This window comes from Squalius cephalus (genome assembly GCF_949319135.1).
Source record: "Squalius cephalus genome assembly, chromosome: 22".
NCBI classification, from domain to species: Eukaryota; Metazoa; Chordata; class Actinopteri; order Cypriniformes; family Leuciscidae; genus Squalius; species Squalius cephalus.
Window position 1 is genome coordinate 21621293 of NC_137143.1, and position 17586 is coordinate 21638878.

The 17586-nt window shown below is 36.8% G+C and overlaps 2 protein-coding genes across 6 annotated transcripts; both read left to right on the forward strand.

Annotated features, from left to right (window-relative positions):
* The first annotated feature begins 115 nt into the window (after positions 1–115).
* LOC307150216 (uncharacterized protein C20orf96-like) lies at positions 116–5327 on the forward strand. Of its 2 annotated transcripts, none has more exons than XM_079857166.1 (10): positions 116–283; positions 484–604; positions 699–826; positions 912–1070; positions 1424–1523; positions 1994–2151; positions 2490–2591; positions 2681–2767; positions 2874–2992; positions 4633–5327. In XM_079857166.1, exons 1-10 carry the CDS (start codon positions 248–250, stop codon positions 4691–4693), a joined length of 1071 nt encoding a protein of 356 aa, XP_079713292.1. In that variant the 5' UTR covers positions 116–247; the 3' UTR covers positions 4694–5327. The 2 variants fall into 2 exon arrangements, with proteins under 2 accessions (XP_079713292.1, XP_079713291.1); XM_079857165.1 differs by having other exon boundaries at positions 127–371.
* rem1 (RAS (RAD and GEM)-like GTP-binding 1) lies at positions 3015–17586 on the forward strand. Of its 4 annotated transcripts, none has more exons than XM_079857170.1 (5): positions 3015–3029; positions 7709–8055; positions 11651–11733; positions 13049–13256; positions 15533–16692. In XM_079857170.1, the coding sequence occupies exons 2-5, from the start codon at positions 7728–7730 to the stop codon at positions 15808–15810; spliced, it is 897 nt and encodes a 298-aa protein (XP_079713296.1). In that variant the 5' UTR covers positions 3015–3029; positions 7709–7727; the 3' UTR covers positions 15811–16692. The 4 variants fall into 4 exon arrangements, with proteins under 4 accessions (XP_079713296.1, XP_079713294.1, XP_079713293.1 ...); XM_079857168.1 differs by lacking the exon at positions 3015–3029 and adding an exon at positions 6271–6683 and having other exon boundaries at positions 15533–17586; XM_079857167.1 differs by lacking the exon at positions 3015–3029 and adding an exon at positions 6344–6463.

Sequence of the window (17586 nt, forward strand, 5' to 3'; positions counted from 1 at the left end):
GATTACATTCGTTTTTCTGTTAAATTATGAAAAATAGAATGACAGGAAACAGAAGATAATTTCCCCATTTTCGCGCATGCTCAGTATATCCACTAGATGGCAGCAGAAGTACGTTGTACATAGTTCGTGTCTTCGTGTATCTCCGGTTGCTATGGCAAACTTCCGGAATGCTGGAATTGTTTAAGAACTCTTGAGATGACTTTTTGATATAGACAGAACTGATTTTACCGGTGAAGAAAACAACATAATGACACGCCAAGACATGTTGAACTTTCATCCGGAGGTATGACTGACTGACTGACGTCAACTGTGTTTATGACTGTTACGTTATTGCTATAATGTTCGGGAATTTTGTGACACATAATGAAAAGGTTTGCAGTACACTCCATTTTTTATTTCATGTAACGTTATGAGTATTGCTCTCTGTAAAGTAAAATAGCTGCAGTTAGACTAAACCCTTTTTTATTAAAATATTTGTTCAAGGATTACAGCAAATGGGAGCAAAGTACAAGACCAAAGCCTCTGCTTTGGGCAACATTTCATCATAAAACAGTCATATCATCTAACAAAGGAGGAATCATACCATCTCCAACTGGAAAATCAGGTATAAACATGGCTAAGGATAAATGCAATGCTTCTACTGTAGTGAGACATGTCTGTCTTTATGCATTGTTTTGTAATCTCTGCTTTATGAACAGGAAAATCTCAAAACGCTGTCCAAAATGATTTCACAACACTCCCCAAACTGTCTACAAGAACAGCACCTGAAAAAGTGGAGCAGGACCAGATCACCTCAAAGAGGAAAGACAACATCAAAGCACTGATGGTGTGTACTGTAAAGCAGGAAAGCCAACTTTAATAGTTCACTTGTGTTTAGTTTACGCCACGCTGACAACTGCAATCTGTTGTAGTTACTCATCACATCCAGAAAAAACGCAATAAAAGACCTGGAGGAGCACTGTGAACAGCTTCAAGAGAGGAACCTGCAGATGGCCAAAAGCATTATTGACACAGACAGAAGCTCAGTCTCCAGAGCCAAAGAACTGCTCACACAGAGAGAACAAATGAGGGTGAGCTATATTGTATTATGTTGTTAGATCCCACTGTACACAAAGAGCACTGAATTCAAACTTTTTCAACGTTGAGTATTAAAGGTGCAGTAAGCGATTTCTGAGAAACGCTGTTGAAAGTGGATCGCACCAAAATGCACTTGTAGCCAATCAGCAGTAAGGGGCGTGTCCATTCATGAGGGGGGTGGGCCTGTGCTGCATAGAGTGTTCGTGAATTTATGGGCGGGGCTATCAAGATAGGGGTGTGATCCTTTTGGGTAGGGGCGTGTTTGTTTTGGTGATTTCAAATGTCAATCGCTTATTGCACCTTTAAGTTCCCTTAACCAATGCAATTTGATATATGTTTTTTCTAGAAATCAATGGTGGCTTTGAAAAAATGGGATGACAGTCTTATTAAAAGTGCCAACGCAGAGCTGACAGATACAGAGGAAGTGTCACAGACTAATCTCAGCGGTTAGTTGAAACTTCTACACTTTACAATCAATTATGTTTTAGCTATTTAAATTATTACTTTTAAATGCAGTTTATACACTATGTATGGCCAAAAGTATGTGGAAACACTTTTCTAATCTAATTAATTGGCTTTGCTATTCCAGCTAAATTACCATTCAAAAGTTTGCAGCCGGTACAATTTCTTTACATGTTTTTAAAAGATGTCTCTTATGCTCACCAAGGATTGGTTTATTTGATCAAAAATACAGTGAAAGTGCATTACAAGCAGGCGCATAAAATCAAGCAAACATTAACATTTCATGTAGAATGAGGCCCTCTTCTGTTCCAGCATGATATTGCCCCGTGCACACAGAGAAGTCGACATGTTTGATTATCCAGGTACTTTTGGCCATATAGCGTTAATGCTAAAGCAAAAACAACCAACCCCAAACTGCAGCAACAAGTTTCAGTTGACTATCTTATAAGTGCAGGTTTGCAGAAGCAGTTGGACATGGTAAAAGCAGAGGTGGTAAAGGCTCGGAAAGAGCTCCGCTTCCTAAAGACATACAAAGATATGGAGTTCCCAGTCAAGGCCTTGCAGATTGCAGACATGAAAAGAAAATTGGACAGACTGAAAGAGATGCAACAGGTAAAAAATGGGTAGCACTTTATTTAACAGTCCTGTTCCCCATGTATATACTATGTACTTATTATAGTAATTGCAATAACTGGGTAATAACTAGGTACTTTCTCTGAACCTACCCCTAAACCTAACCATGACCCATGTAGTTACCTTATTATTACCCAGTAATTTCTTAGGTAAGTACACTGTAAGTGCACATACTGTAAAATAAAGTGCAACCGAAAAATAAGCAGGACTTACTGTCTGGATGAATAAAAGCTGACATTCTGGCCATCTGATGGGTAAAGTTAGATTTAAGTAACTTTATTTATTGTTTTAATATGTTTCTCCTCTGTAATTGTCAGAAAGAGCAAGAGGATGTAAATCTGTTGTTTGAGAAAGAAACAGTCCGTTTGGAGAGACGCCAACACCAAAGAGAACAGGAAGTGCTTTCTGCTGTTGTTGAGGTAAAGAAGATTTGTTTGTTTTTTAATGGAGGTAATTCTTCACTTTTCTAGGTGCATTATCAAACATATCTTTGTTGTTTGATTTTCAGAAACATGAATCCCACATCCCTCCCATTGTCAAACTCGTGGCCTCACAGAATTACACAATGAGGGAAGAGATTAATATGCACAGAAAAGTGATTTTTTTTTAATATATTATTAAAGGTAGACTTAACGCATTATTTTAAAAAGTATGTTAATTTGTACATTTATTTATTTATATTTACTCTATATATTTTTAAGGTGATAATGGAGCTAGAGCAGAAGAACGAAGAGCTAATGAAGAGTATTAAGGAACTGCAACTATCAAGACCAAACATCAGGAGAGAGATCTTTCCAGATGTTTTCCTGAAATCAGATAAGTAAGTGGATGAGAGATGTTTTCCTGAAATCAGATAAGTAAGTGGATGAGGACAATGAGTTATTGAGGCAAACAGCTTCTTTATCACAAACAGTTCTTATGTCCTATTAACACAAGAACATTGGCAAGCTCTTCAGTTGAAGCATTCCCAAGTTATACAGTAATTGCAGTTGCAGAGAAAAGTTCTCACAAAATTAACCACTTGAAAGGAAGTTCAACAAACCCCTCAAAATGTCTAACAGTGTTAGTATGACCCTACCCCTCCCATAAACAGATATAGAACAGCAACACTTCAATTTCAAGAGCCTTCTCGAGCATACTGACAGCACACAGCCCATCTAATATGAGTTATTTAAGACGCTCATTTCATGCATTGAGAAACAATTTAAAGGGATAATTCACCCAAAAATGCAGATTCTGCCATCATTTACTTACCATCATGTCGTTCCAAACCTGTTCGACTTTTTTTCTTATGCAGAATGTGAAAGAAGAAATTCTGAAGGATGTTTCAACTGTTTTTGACCAAAACCAAATTAGACCCCCTTGACTTTCATTGGATGAACAAAAAACACGATATATCTTCTTTTTTGTTCTGATGAAGAAAGTTATACAGGTTTGGAATGACATGAAGGTGAATAAAAGTAACATTTTCCCTAACCCAAGGAGCTTTGTTGGAGATCCAGCATTGCAAATCTGATAAACTACTAGAGGAAAACTCGCCCCATCTACTTTCAAACAATGGCTTGGTTTTGAAAGGTATTGAGCTGTTGGAGATGGTGTAATATTACAGATTTGGAAAAGACTCCAAAGGCCATCTTAAAGATAAATGAAGAACAAGAGAATGCTGTGCATTCATGGAATCCCTGGCGCCCATTAAAGGTTAATGAAGGTTTCACATTTCCCAACAGTCTGTTCCAAAACAGCATGTCATTTTCCTCTCCAAAACAATCGGACACTTTATTCCAAGGTCCTGCACAACCTCTTGCCACCCTTGGGAACGGTTATATCACAGTTAAGATATATTCATATGGACCTTTGGTCCTTAAGTGTTTTGGACTAGGGGACAAAGAACGTGGAAAACAAGCAAAAAACACTTAGTGTGTTCACATATCATGTCACACTGAGCAACAAATTAAAAAGGTTTCCATTAACTAGAGATAATGATAAACAGATCTGGGATTTCCTTCTCCGCTCGTGACAGAGACATGGCTTTAGTATCTGCAGATGTCCTGAGCCCAAGCAGGGAAAGTTCTCATGTTTCCGGTCTTAAACAAACTGTCTCAGGCTGTGGTGACCATGTTTAAAGGCAGATGTGCCATAAGGAGTCCCTTATTTACAGATGTCTTTGCACCCAAAAATAAAAATTGTCATCATTTGTTGTTCTAAATTTCCCATCTGTGGACCACAATAGAAGATATTTTGAAAAACATATCAGTGTTTTTTTGTCCATACAATGAAACTCATTCTGGTCTGCTGTAGTTTTGGACCCCATTGACTTTCAATATATGGGCAAAAACAGTTCAGAATGTCTTCCTTGGGTTTGCAATGAGAGTGAGTAAATGATGACAGAAGTTTCATTTCTTCTGTGAACGAGGCCTTGGGTTGTTTACAGTCTCTGTCACTGTGTTGTCTATATTTTAGGTGTACTCCAGATATGGACGTCCATCTCAATATACCCCAAGAGGATTTACTCCCCGTGTAGCCCTGTGCTGAATGCATTACCTTTTTGAGTCTTCCCCTGAGCTGTTATTACAGACGAAAATCAATGGAGCCACTTCATTAAATCATTTTACTCAGTCAAACATTTTTACAGATCTTCCTTACTTTATTTGTCTTTGCTTTCAGTTTGTTTTATTGGCTCGATCCTCTTTATTTATTTTTTTTCTATATATTCCACTCTAGTGCAAGTACCGTAATTTATTGATGTGCCTTTAAACATGCAAGTGCAACTGCATACTACATGTATTTTAGTGTCACACAAACTAAGCTGCAGATGTTAAGTGACCACTTTCCTTTGGTAAGTAGTAACAGAATACCTCTTTAAAAATCAGACTTTTTATATTAGCATTCATATAGTAGTCTTATTGTAGGTACACTAACATTCAAAACTTTTTAAAAGAATTCTCTTATACTCACAAAAGCCATTTATTTGATAAAGTACAGTATAAAAAAAGGAATATTCTGAAACATTATTATAATGTAAAATAACGATTTTATATTTTAATATATTCCTGTGATGTCAAAGCTGAATTTTCAGCATCATTACTATCAGAAATCATTCTAATATGCTGATTTGGTGCTCAAGAAATATTTTTTATTATTATCAATGTTGAAAAACTTATTTTACTAAGCCTAAACCTAACAATAGTCTACCGAAAGAGTTAGTTGACATGTAGTTGCAAATTAATGAGAGTTTGTTGACATGTAGTTGCGAATGTCTAAAGTGGACTATCGAAATAAAATGTAACCTCAAATTATTCATAATACTTTGTATTGTTTGCCCAAGCGCGCAAATCAGCAATTGCAGCCTGAATTTCTGCAGAAGATGCTCATCGTATTCGTCCATGTTGTTTCCAATGTCGAGGAACACAATGTTGGAGTTTGGTAGGCTACCAGTCAGCAAGCAAATGTTATTGCAGTTAGTGACACTTTAAAGTGTCAATCCTCAAAGTATGCGAGTGCTTCATTTTATGACTATATATAACTATTTATCTTGCAAATGGAGCATTTCAAAGCCATTCTGCAAACCTTGAAACAGTAGTTGTGTGACATTGATGTAATTGACCAAAGTGTGGGAACAAGGCTTGCTCTGTAAACAGTAATGGATTTCAGCACCCCAGTGTAGTGTACGGGCGACTGGTTTGATTACTTTTGTTGTTTCAGTTGGAAAAGATTCAACTGAGCCTCAGAGAATTAAAAATTCCTGGTAAAAAACAACTGTGTGATCTAAGCAGGGGATAAACCTTCTTCTATTTCACTAATGCGAAGATTCAGGATTTTTTTATTTTTTTTATTTCCATGTGTATCCAGTGCTGGAATGCTTTTTCCAATAAATAAAACTTATTTTAGAAGCAAAAATACTAAATAGATGCAATAAAATGGCAACATTCATTATCCAATTGCATAAGCACCAAGAAAAGAAACATCTGTGGATGTTTGTCTCTAAAAGAAAAATAAATGCAATGTGTGTGGTTTCACATTGCATGACTTTCCAGTGATGACATCATTAAGTCAAGATGCGTTTTACATCAAAGCAATTGGACTAATGAGAACATTCTCATAACTTATGATATCTCAGCTCAGCTTTGAGCAGGAAATGACAGAACATCGACGTCATGGAGATGGAGTGGGACGGTGCTAAAAAGGCACATTATAACATTTCGTGGCCCTGGATGATGTTGAAAGACGCTCAGCAAGGACCCACGAGACTTACAGTCGAGGGCCCATTTGTTGAGCTATGTTTATGGATCATGTGAGTAATATAAACAGAAAGCACGTTTCTCCGCTCCGCGCGCTCTGAGCTCGAGTTGAGTTGGCAACAGGAGCCCACCTGTGTTTAATCACAAAGGCACGATACATGCGACTTCACACCGATCCAGCGCTGTGGACTGACGCTGAAAGTCTACAAGTGGAAAGGATGAACTGAGAAGTCGCGCTTCGGACTCCTAAAACTTGCGTGTGGTGAGATAAAGGTGAGTGAAAGGTCATAGATGTGAACTCACCGATGTTTTTCCGAGCGCACGAGCGTTCCGTTCCGCGCGCCGCGGGTGACGAGGCTGTGACAGACAGCGCGAGAGAATGAGAGAAATGCTTCATTCCGCTCTTAAATTTTTAAAAGCGTTGTGGAACTCGGCGGGCTGTTGCCATGACTGCAGCGGTGTAGCGTTTCTCTGCAACCGGTTCCTCAAACTCCACTGCGCGCAAACTGATTGATTCACTTTGAACTTCATTCTGTGGATTGATGTGAACCTGCATGCTTTAAAACCTTCGTTTACGGACATGGTTGTGAGTACACTAAACATTCTGAGGATGTTTTTGTTGGAATATGTCTGGTTTGTGTAGTTGTTGTGTTTATTAATGCATGAAAGATAGTAAAATGCATGAATATTAAGAGACACCGGGACTATTTGTCACAGGGGAAGTTGTCACAAGGATAGTAACTAATGTTTAGAGAGGTTTTCACTGTCAGTGGTTTGGTATGTTGGTTTCAAACACTTAGGTCACTTAATTAGAATAATTAAACTAAACTTAAACTAAAATTGTTTCTAGTGGGCATATTTTTGGAAAAATAAATGTTGTTCTCAGGATGGGGCAAGTTGTCACATGTTCAATGTTTGTTGAGAAAAGTTTTGATAATTTTGCATTTTAAATTTTGAATAGTTTCCAATAATAGATAAATTGTTCAATAGGTTTTTTTGCCAAGCATTTTATGTCTAAGTTACGAATATTTAGTCTTTTTTTTTTAAGAAAAACAAAACAAATATTCACTGGAGTAAAAAGTGTGACAACTAACCCTGGTATCTTCAACACTACCAGTTAAAAGTTATTAATTAGGTACGTCTCAGGATGCACCTCATTAAGTTTATTTTATTAGTGGTGTATAATGTATATGCAGTGAATCAAGACTATTTAATAGTATTACTATATGGTAACTAACAAATTATGCTCAGACTGTTTGTTTTCCTTTAATAATAATTTCACTTTTTTTTTTGTTCAGGCATATCTATGTTTATAAGATGACACTCAACACACAGAAAGAGGGAAAGGAACCACTGAGGAGAAGAGCGAGCACTCCCATCCCCTCCTCTCGCTTAGCGAGCCGGGGAAGTAGAGACCCCTCGGCTGACCCGTATCACCCTCCGCTCGCCCAGTCAGCCTCTTACCACCCAGGAGACAAGAGCATCCACTCACGGGCCGACTGGTCTTCAGACTCAGATTCGGACAGCTCTGGATCTGAGTCTCTTTATCGTGTGGTTTTGTTGGGGGATCACGGCGTGGGGAAGTCGAGCCTTGCCAACATTTTTGCTGGAATACAAGAGAAGGATGCCCACAAACACGTTGGAGGTACACAACCCAAAATACATTATAGTTTTTGTTCATGTCTACATATCAAATCAGTTTAGTTGATTAATTAGGTACAGTTTAATTCCTTCCATTCATCAACTGAATGTTATTGTATAACCATAAATATAGCATTGACACGCTACTGTAAATGGCATTCCAGCACCTAAAATAACCTTGACTAAACTGTTAGGTCTGCCTGATTGATTGCACTCTCAAATTGCCACGCGTCATGATTGATCCTGAAACATTAATTGTATGACGGTATTGATTAATACATCAGTCAGTGCATACAGTACATTGATTTGTGTTGCTGCTGTTGTCTAGAGCATTACTGCTGCCTTTAAGCGCAGACTTGAAACTTTGCGTGGCATAAACGTGACACTTTTACAGCATAAATGTAGAATCATTTCACTTCAGATTGCAAAACTGATCCATCAGAGACCTGTGTAACTAAAAACTCAACAGTTATGACTTTAATATTCAGCACACACATTTGTGTCTCCCTGATTCATTGAGCTATGCAAAATCCCTTTATGAAAGCATTAGATGTGCATCTGTGTGTGGCGGTCTGTTGACCTACATGTTGTTGTTTTTTTGTCTAATGGCATATGACCCCATGTCTCGTTGCTGTTTTGGCTTTGACCTGAGCAGAGCATCATCCTGTAAATAATCATCTCATTGACAGGCGGATGTGTGTATATATCACTGGAGACATATTAGTAGGCTACTCTTCTGCATGACCCTTGAAGTTACAATTTAAAAGAGCTGTTTTCTATTTTAATACTTTTTAATTGCAATTTACTCATGTGATGGCAAAGCTGAATTTTCAGCAGCATCATTTTTTTTTTTTTTTCAGTTCTAGTTTTTCTTCAGGATTCATTAATGAATTGAAAGTTAAAAAGAACAGCGTTTATATCAAACAGAAATCCTTTGTAACATTATAAATCTTTCCTGTCAATTGTGATCGGTTGAATGAGACCTTGCTGAATAGTATTAATTTCTTTTAAAAAAAAGTACTGATCAAAAACATTTGAATATTGGTTTATCGTTGATAAGAAGGCATTACAATTTACAAATTAATTTGAGATATAAGATGTTACTTTCAGTTTTCAATCCCAATGGCTTGTAAATCTCTTTGGTTCTATCTTAGCTGGCTTTAGTTGAGTGACATGTTTGTTTTGAATGCTTTGTAATTGCACTGCGTTAGCATACACCTTAGTTAACACAGTGTTATCACATCTGTAAAAAATAAAATGTGCATTGGCCCTCATCGGTTGAGGACACTGTTTTCTGTAGGGGATGTCTTGATTATATTTTAGATCTGGCCCTAACATTTAGATTTTAACTGACATGAAGTTTTGAGACATTGAAGTTGATTCAGGACACTGTTATTCTTTACCGTGAATTCAAATGTTGTGCTATACATCTTTTAGAGGTCTCGAAAAGTGACAGAGTAGATTTAAAGTGGAAAAATGAGACAAGGTCAGTATCAACCTAGACTGGAGCAAAGTGTGTTTTATCTTCTTGTCAAACTAGCTATGCGATCAGTTTATCAGACACGGCTCAATGATTTTTCCACTCTTCCACTTCACATGCATTTTTCACGCTTGTGATTATAACAAAGCACCGTTTAAATGTATCTCACACAAACACATTATTGCAGCAATTATTTTGTTGGTTTTTTTAGTGTCCATGATAAAGAAAAGGAAAATATCTTTAAATAACATTTTCCTTTTACCTTGTGTACAAAAAAATTTTATTTTTCAAGTTAAAATGTGTTTTTACAAAATCATGAAATATTAAAGTTTTAGGGAAGTCGCACCACATGACATATTACAACCTTATCTAATCATACCTTGTCATAAAAAGGTATTTTATCAAATTATCTGATATGTTACTTATTGATACATGCAGTCTTGAGGGCCTTCAGGAAAGCTCTCTATGTTTTGTTTTGTTTTCTGTATGTTGCTTGGATCAAATGTCTTTGATTTGTGGCCAAAAGTTTTTCAAATATTAATATGTAGTGAAGCACTTTTAAGAAACAGTAGATTATGCCCATTTTTTTAAAAGAATTTCACCCATTTAATAAGCCCATTTCTTGTTGTATCAACCATTTTTTTACTTAATGTCCAGAACAACATGCTCATCATAGAAGATATGTATACAGTAAGCTGTATGTGAGTTTTAAATTTGTTGTTTTTTTGTTTTCTTTTTGTTGAGGAAAACATAACCATGGTTATATCATGATTACTTTACAATAAAGTTTCATTTGTTAACCGCATTGGTTAACATGATCTAATAATGAACAATACTTCTACAGCATTTATTAACCTTAGTTCACCCAAAAATGAAATTTCTGTCATTAATTACTCACCCTCATGTCTTACCAAACCCGTAAGACCTTTGTTCATCTTCAGAACACAAATTAAGATATTTTTAATGAAATCCGAGAGCTTTCTGACCCCACGTAGACTGCAACGTTATTACCACTTTAAGGTAGTAAAGACATTGTTGAAATAGTCCATGTGACTACAGTGGTTCAACTTTAATGTTATGAAGCGAGGAGAAGAATTTTTGTGCACAAAAAAACAAAACAAAAATAACAACTTTATTCATCAATTTCCTCTCTTCCCTGTCAGGCTCTAAGGCTGTTCATGTTGTAAACACAGTGCAGCGCTTCCGGGTTCTACGTCAAAACGCTGGCTCGGTATTGGCCGGATCCTTCATGTGTCGTAGTTCTTAGAGACTGACCCGGAAGAGAAGAAATTGTTGAATGAAGTTGCTTTTTTTGGTTTATTTTGCACAGAAAAAGTATTCTCCTCGCTTCATAACATTAAGGTTGAACCACTGGAGTCACATGGTCTATTTCAACAATGTCTTTCCTACCTTTCTTGGCCTTGAAAGTGATGATAACATTGCTGTGTATAGGGGGATCAGAAAGCTCTCAAATTTCATCAAAATTATCTTAATTTGTGTTCCAAAGATGAACGAAGGTCTTACTTGTTGGGAACGACATGAGGGTGAATGATTAATAAAGTCCAAAGTAGTCGATTGCCGAGTTCACGCGCGTGATCATAGGTATTAAACCTATGCGTGTGAACTCTGCAATCGACTACTTTGGACTTCAACCGAAAAACAGGATGTAAACAAAGGTATTTGCGCTGGCTTAAATAACATCATTTTTATACATATCTTTCACATCTACTGCAGTCAGACTCACTCGTGTTCACTCAGAAGGAATCACTCACATTTTCTGTGCACTTGTAATGACACATCAAGGATGTTAAGAGGCTAAAAGCAGGTTTAGTACTTGCCCCATTGAAGTCAACAGGGTGCAAATTTTAAAAATAGAATAACTCGGTGTAGGCAACACCGATTTTTGTCGTTGTTCTCTGTATTGACAGCACTCCAAATGTACAAAAAAATGAGCTCAATGTTAAAATTGACCGGAGTTCTCCTTTAACAAATAAGACCTTGACCTAGTTGTTTGTTTGTAGCGTCTATCCTTAGTTGCCAATGCTGTTTTGGATGTCAAATTAATGTCACTGATATTTTGCTAAACAGACTTAAAATGCAGTTTTGAATGTTTCTATAGAGGATATATACGAGAAAACCCTTACGGTGGATGAGGAGGAGACGACCCTAGTCGTGATGGACACGTGGGAAACCGAAAAACAGGTATGCAAATTTCATACATCAGTATTTCTTAACATAATCAACCTCATACTCGATGAATTATCAGATGTAAATAAAGGAAAATCTGAAGGCGTTTCATCTTCTCGGGGTTGCATGTGTCAGCCGTGAGTCTGTGTTTGTAGACACGAGTCTCATATACAGGGCAACAATGCCTTTTGTGCAATGCTGTGGAAAAAACATGGCCTCTCTCTGCCAGTGGCTAAACTCCATTGAGCGATGGCCTGAAGTTAGCAAGCATCATACAGCTGGCCCCTGCTGCTGCTGCTGACCACACAGACAAGTACACTGATCGCTCCAGGGCCTCATTACACCGCTATCGATGACTCTCCTCTGTGAGGTCTGTCTGGCACCTCCGCTTTGCTGGACTCAACAATTGTTTACAGAGATAATGATTCTGTAAATGTTACAATCCACAGCATTTTCTCGACACAAAGCTTTGAATTGTTTGTTGTTTATACCTCAGTACATGTGCAAGTGTTTAAAGGGATCCTAAAATGAAAACTCTGTCATTGTTTAATTACCCTCATGTCATTCTCTTTCACTTTCTTTCAATATAATGATAATGATGAATGAGGACTGGGATTGTGAAGCTGCAAAATTACACCCCCCCAAAAAAGCAACATTAAAACATCATAGTGCTCCAGCTATCATTTTAAGTCCATTAAAGCGGACTGTGTTTACGCTACCGTTCAAAAGATTTTTTTTGAGTAACTATTTTATGCTCACTAAGGCTGAAATTATACAAATTAAATATGTGACATTTATTTCTGTGATGTGAAGCTGAATTTTCAGCATCATTACTCCAGTCTTCAGTGTCACATGATCCTTCAGAAATCATTTTGATATGTTGATTTAGTGCTCAAGAAATCAATATTGAAATCAGTTGTGCTGCTTACTATTTTTGTGGAGACTCTATTAAATTTTTTTCAGGATTCTTAATAGAAAGTTCAAAAGAACAGCTTTTATTTGAAATATTCTTTTGTAACATTATAAATGTCTTTACTATCACCGTTGTAAAGTTTAATGCATCCTTGATAATAAAAAAAATCTTAGTGACTCTATATCTTGACATATATTGGCGTATGAACCACTTTTATTACACGCTATTATAAGCTTGAAAGCCTCCATTCATTATCACTGAATTGAAAAAATGACCAGTAAAAATGTCTTCAGTAAAAAAATCTTTTTGTGATCCATTATATAGAAAGTTACAGGTTTTGAAGCACATGAGGTTGAGTAAATAATGATAATTTTATTCTATTATCTTTTCAAAAGTGTTCATTTTTTGATCCCCCAGGAGGAAGATGAGAAGTGGGTGCAGGATTACTGCATGCAGGTGGGCAATGCTTACATCATTGTTTACTCCATCACCGACCGCAGCAGCTTCGAGAGCGCATCGGAGTTACGAATCCAGCTGCGGCGCATCCGACAGGCTGAAAACATTCCCATCATCCTTGTGGGAAACAAAAGTGACTTAGTGCGCTCTCGAGAGGTGGCAGTGGAAGGTGAGAACTGTTTTGATTTGGATCATTCGCACAGACACATCATAGTGGGATGTTATGCACTACTGTGCAAAAGTTTGAGAAAGTAAGTTTTTTTTTTGAAGAAATTAATACTTTTATTCAGCGAGGATGCAGTAAATCCATCAGAAGTGACAGTGGCATTTATAATGTTACAAAGGTTTTCTATTTCAAATAAATGCTGTTCATTTGAACTTCTATTCATCAAAGAATTGTGAAAAAAAAAAAAAAAAATTATGATGGTTTCCCTAAAAATATTAAGCAGCACAATTTTTTTCAACATGGATAATAATAAGAAATATTATTTGAGCACCAAATCAGCATATTAGAATGATTTCTGAAGGATCATGTGACACTGAGGACTAGGGTTGCAAAATTCTGGGAATTTTCAAAGATGGAAACTTTCCATGGGAATTAATGGGAATTTAAGGGAATTAACAGGAATTTATGGGAATAAACGGGAATAAACTGGGAATTATCAAAGTTAAAGGTTGGCTCTTCATAGGGAACTTAAATATAGTTGAGGAAAGTATATTTTAGCATAATCTTGACTAAAACAAACAGATGCCATTCAAATACACTTGAATATCCATGACATTCCTCAATTTTTTCCAAAATTCCCCAGCTTAACTTCCCATGGAAATTTACCGGAAATTTTCCACCCCTTTGCAACCCTACTGAGGACTGGAGTAATGATGCTGAAAAACAGCATTTTCACAATAACACTCTTTTTAATGTATTTTAATATATGTGCAGCCTTTTTTTTTCTTTTTCAAAAACATAAAAATCTTACCAACCCCAAACTTTTGTACGGTAGTGTATGTCACAGTAGCTACATTTACATGGACACGTTTTGTTTAAATCGGAATGAAATCATTCCGATTAATGAATCCGATCATAGTGTTTACATGAACACTAAATAAAGTAATGTGAGCTTTTATATGTCACAAGCTTCAAATTGGATTTGATCTTTTGACACGCACACACTGCATGGAAATACAGAGTTTCCCGCTGTTGGCACATACTAACCATTATCCTGCTATCGCTTCTTTTCTTTGTTTTAAAATGCAGACTAAATATTTATCTATTTCGGGTCCTGATTAGGAGACGACGAGCACATGAAGCTTTGTGCCGTGCTGCTTATATTTATTAAGCAGTAAAATGCCCCTTGCCGCGGCCAAAACAAAGGTGTCTGTGGATGAGAGTCCGAAGCAAGGACTGCTGGTATGACATTCCCCTGCAGCACTTCACAGACGATAAGTGGAATAAGAATTTTAGAATTACACTATTCACCAACAACAGCTCGTTCCGTACATCGTGCGTCATTATGCCATTTATACTCCATTGCACATGCAGAACTTTTCTGTGTTGGTTTTCAATGTCCTATCGAACGGATTAGAAAAGGTGTAATCCACCCCTTACATTCCGAAATAAATTTGAATTTGGCCAATTAATTCCGATTGATGTGGTTACATGTGACTTTTTCTATTCCGACTGTGCAACTAGTCCGATTACATAACGGATTATTAGCGTCCATGTAAATGCAGCTATAGTGTATCCCCTGAAGCGCAATTGTTTGACATGGTGCAGATTCATAAGCCTTAAAGGAATAGTTCACCCAAAAATGACAATTATCCCATAATTTACTCACCCTCAAGTCATCCTGGGTGTATATGACTTACTTCTTTCAACTGAACACAATCAGAGTTATATTAAAATAATATCCTGTCTCTTCCCAGCTTTACAACGGCATTGAATAGTGTTTAAAGCTCCAAAAAGTGCATACATTTGTCAATTCTCACCTAAACTTACGCTATGCCTGCGTCATTCGTCTTCCACTGGAACTCTCTCGTGAACGGGGGTACAGCCGTTGCCGGAAGCCAGTGATTATAGTTTATAAAGTTTTAAATATGGATATTTTTCTTACAAAGACCCATCGCTTCACTTCAGAAGACCTTTATTATCCCACTGGAGTCGTATGGATTACTTTTATGATGGATGGATGCGCTTTTTGGAGCTTCAAAAACTGCCATAGAAATTGAGATATTATTTAATATAACTCTGATTGTGTTCAGCTGAAAGAAGAAAGTCATATACACCTAGGATGGCTTGCGGTTGAGTAAATTATAGGATCATTTTCATTTTTGGGTGAACTATTCCTTTAAGGGCCGCTGTGATGTGATGTACTGTGAGGCTTATGTAGTATTTAGTATTATGGGGTCAATCCAAGGATCTCACACAACCCTGGTCTTTTTTGGCAGAGGGTCGGGCTTGTGCCGTGGTGTTCGACTGCAAGTTCATAGAAACCTCCGCCTCCCTCCACCACAATGTTCACGAGCTCTTTGAGGGCATTGTGAGGCAGATCAGACTGCGGCAAGACAGCAAAGAGATCAATGAGCGCCGACGCTCTGTCTACAAGCGAAAAGAGAACATCACCAAGAAGGCCAGACGCTTCCTGGATCGACTGGTGGCCAAGAACAACAAGAAGATGGCCATGAAAGTGCGCTCCAAGTCCTGCCATGACCTCGCAGTGCTGTGAACCCACAGATCACTCTCATTCCTTGAACTTTCGTTTTTACATTCGAAAAGAGGATTTGACTTTCTGACAAGTCCACTTTTGAAGCTGAACAATAATTCACATTTTTTGTTTGTTTATTCATTAATTCAAGTCAAACTATTGTATTCAACTTTTTACTGATTCCCCTGAAGACCTATAGATCAAATTTTTGATAGGCGTTTGAATTAAACCAAAGGTTTATTACTGTATATCACCAATTAAGTGGACTTTTTTTTTTTTTTTAAATGAACATTTTATCAATGTTTGCCTTATCAGACTGAATAGACAATAGTTAGAAATAATTAACAAGCAATATTTATTATTCATTGTTTTTTTTTCTTATAAAATTAATAATTCACCTTGTTTTTTTTAAACAAAGGACGTATTTTGTGTACACTGAAAGTCGTTAGCTATATAGGCACAGCCCATTGGAAAAGTTAAAGGAGAGAGCTGAGACCAATGGGGTTTTTTTTTTCTTACAAGTTTATTCTAATAAAGCAAAAAATATTTGGGACATGTCAATCATCATTTAAAAAGGGCATGTGAATATCCTCCACAAGCCTTTTTACAGTTTATTTGAATGAGGTAGTTGGTCAGTAAACTCAGTTGGTCAGTAAACATTAAAGGTGTCAGATATTTTACGAGAATTTATTATAACAACAGAAATAATGGTTTACAGGCTATTTCTATCTAAATGTTTTCTTGTTTTTTTTGCACTGGACATAGAGGGAGAAAATGTTTTTGTACAACTTGATGTTGCTGGTTTGTAAATATTTATTTTCCAAAATTTGTATGATAATAAATGGCTTTGAAATATGTAAATACAATTATGCTTTGCTTTATTAAATCCCAATCTGTGTTTTGAAGTTCTGCTTTTTTCAAATACCTCCTAGTCTGTCTTTCAGAATAACATGAATTGTCATATTTTGTTGTCATAAGTCTGCTAATCCTCTTTAAAAAAAGGTTTTTGTGTATTGTTTCATCCATAAGGTGCACTAGTGTTCATAAGTATTTGGTCACGTTCCGTAGCCTCACCTTGAACTTGCTGCTATTATTATTGAGAGATGGGTTCAGATATCCATATTTAATTGGGTGTCATCCTGAACACCCCCATATTATCATTGTTTTCAGATACAGTCGAGGGGCTCAGAGGGCTTTTCTACGACAAGATGGAAACAATCAGTAAAATCCAATCACTGGAACAATGTTGAGAAAGGACCACAATGAAATGCCACGGTCAGTGCCTCTTTGTATGATGACACCTCAGTGCTCCACTTAAAGCTCTTAAGCAGATTACTTCTCTCAAATGCTAATTTTCAGAGTTTGTTTGGTGGATGGGTCATATATAAGGTCAAATATATTCCAAACATAAAAGCAATGCAACTGAAACCCATCATGCCTCATTAATAATCCCTATGTTAATGCACGAGAAGAGCATTGCAACTTAAAAAAAAAATATTGATCTGATCTCTAAAATATTGCTTTTTTCCATTGTGGAGTTGCAATGCCTACAGATTTTCTTTAATAATTGTCCATGTAAGTTGATTGAGGGATTCTGCATGCATGGTATTATTTTGAAAGTATTTTATTTTTACTGAGACAAATAAAGTCATGACCAAGAATGTCATTTTACACAAAGACGTCAAGGTCAAGTTTGTGGATGGTGGATTTCCCAGATGCCCATTAAGCCTTGTGGATAAAGTTACAATTGAGGGTCGCCAATGCAAAAATAAAAAAATAAAAAGTTTACTCTTGGAC

What these genes read in the sequence shown, in the direction of transcription:
- LOC307150216 (XM_079857166.1), top strand. Translation starts at nt 248, where the DNA reads ATGACACGCCAAGACATGTTGAACTTTCATCCGGAG. An exon ending in GTCACAGACTAATCTCAGCG is followed by an intron (nt 1,524 to 1,993) that starts GTTAGTTGAAAC and finishes TTATAAGTGCAG; the next exon opens with GTTTGCAGAAGCAGTTGGAC. An exon ending in TGCTTTCTGCTGTTGTTGAG is followed by an intron (nt 2,592 to 2,680) that starts GTAAAGAAGATT and finishes TTTGATTTTCAG; the next exon opens with AAACATGAATCCCACATCCC.
- rem1 (XM_079857167.1), top strand. Translation starts at nt 6,384, where the DNA reads ATGATGTTGAAAGACGCTCAGCAAGGACCCACGAGACTTACAGTCGAG. An exon ending in GAGCTATGTTTATGGATCAT is followed by an intron (nt 6,464 to 7,708) that starts GTGAGTAATATA and finishes TTTTTTGTTCAG; the next exon opens with GCATATCTATGTTTATAAGA. An exon ending in CGTGGGAAACCGAAAAACAG is followed by an intron (nt 11,734 to 13,048) that starts GTATGCAAATTT and finishes TTGATCCCCCAG; the next exon opens with GAGGAAGATGAGAAGTGGGT.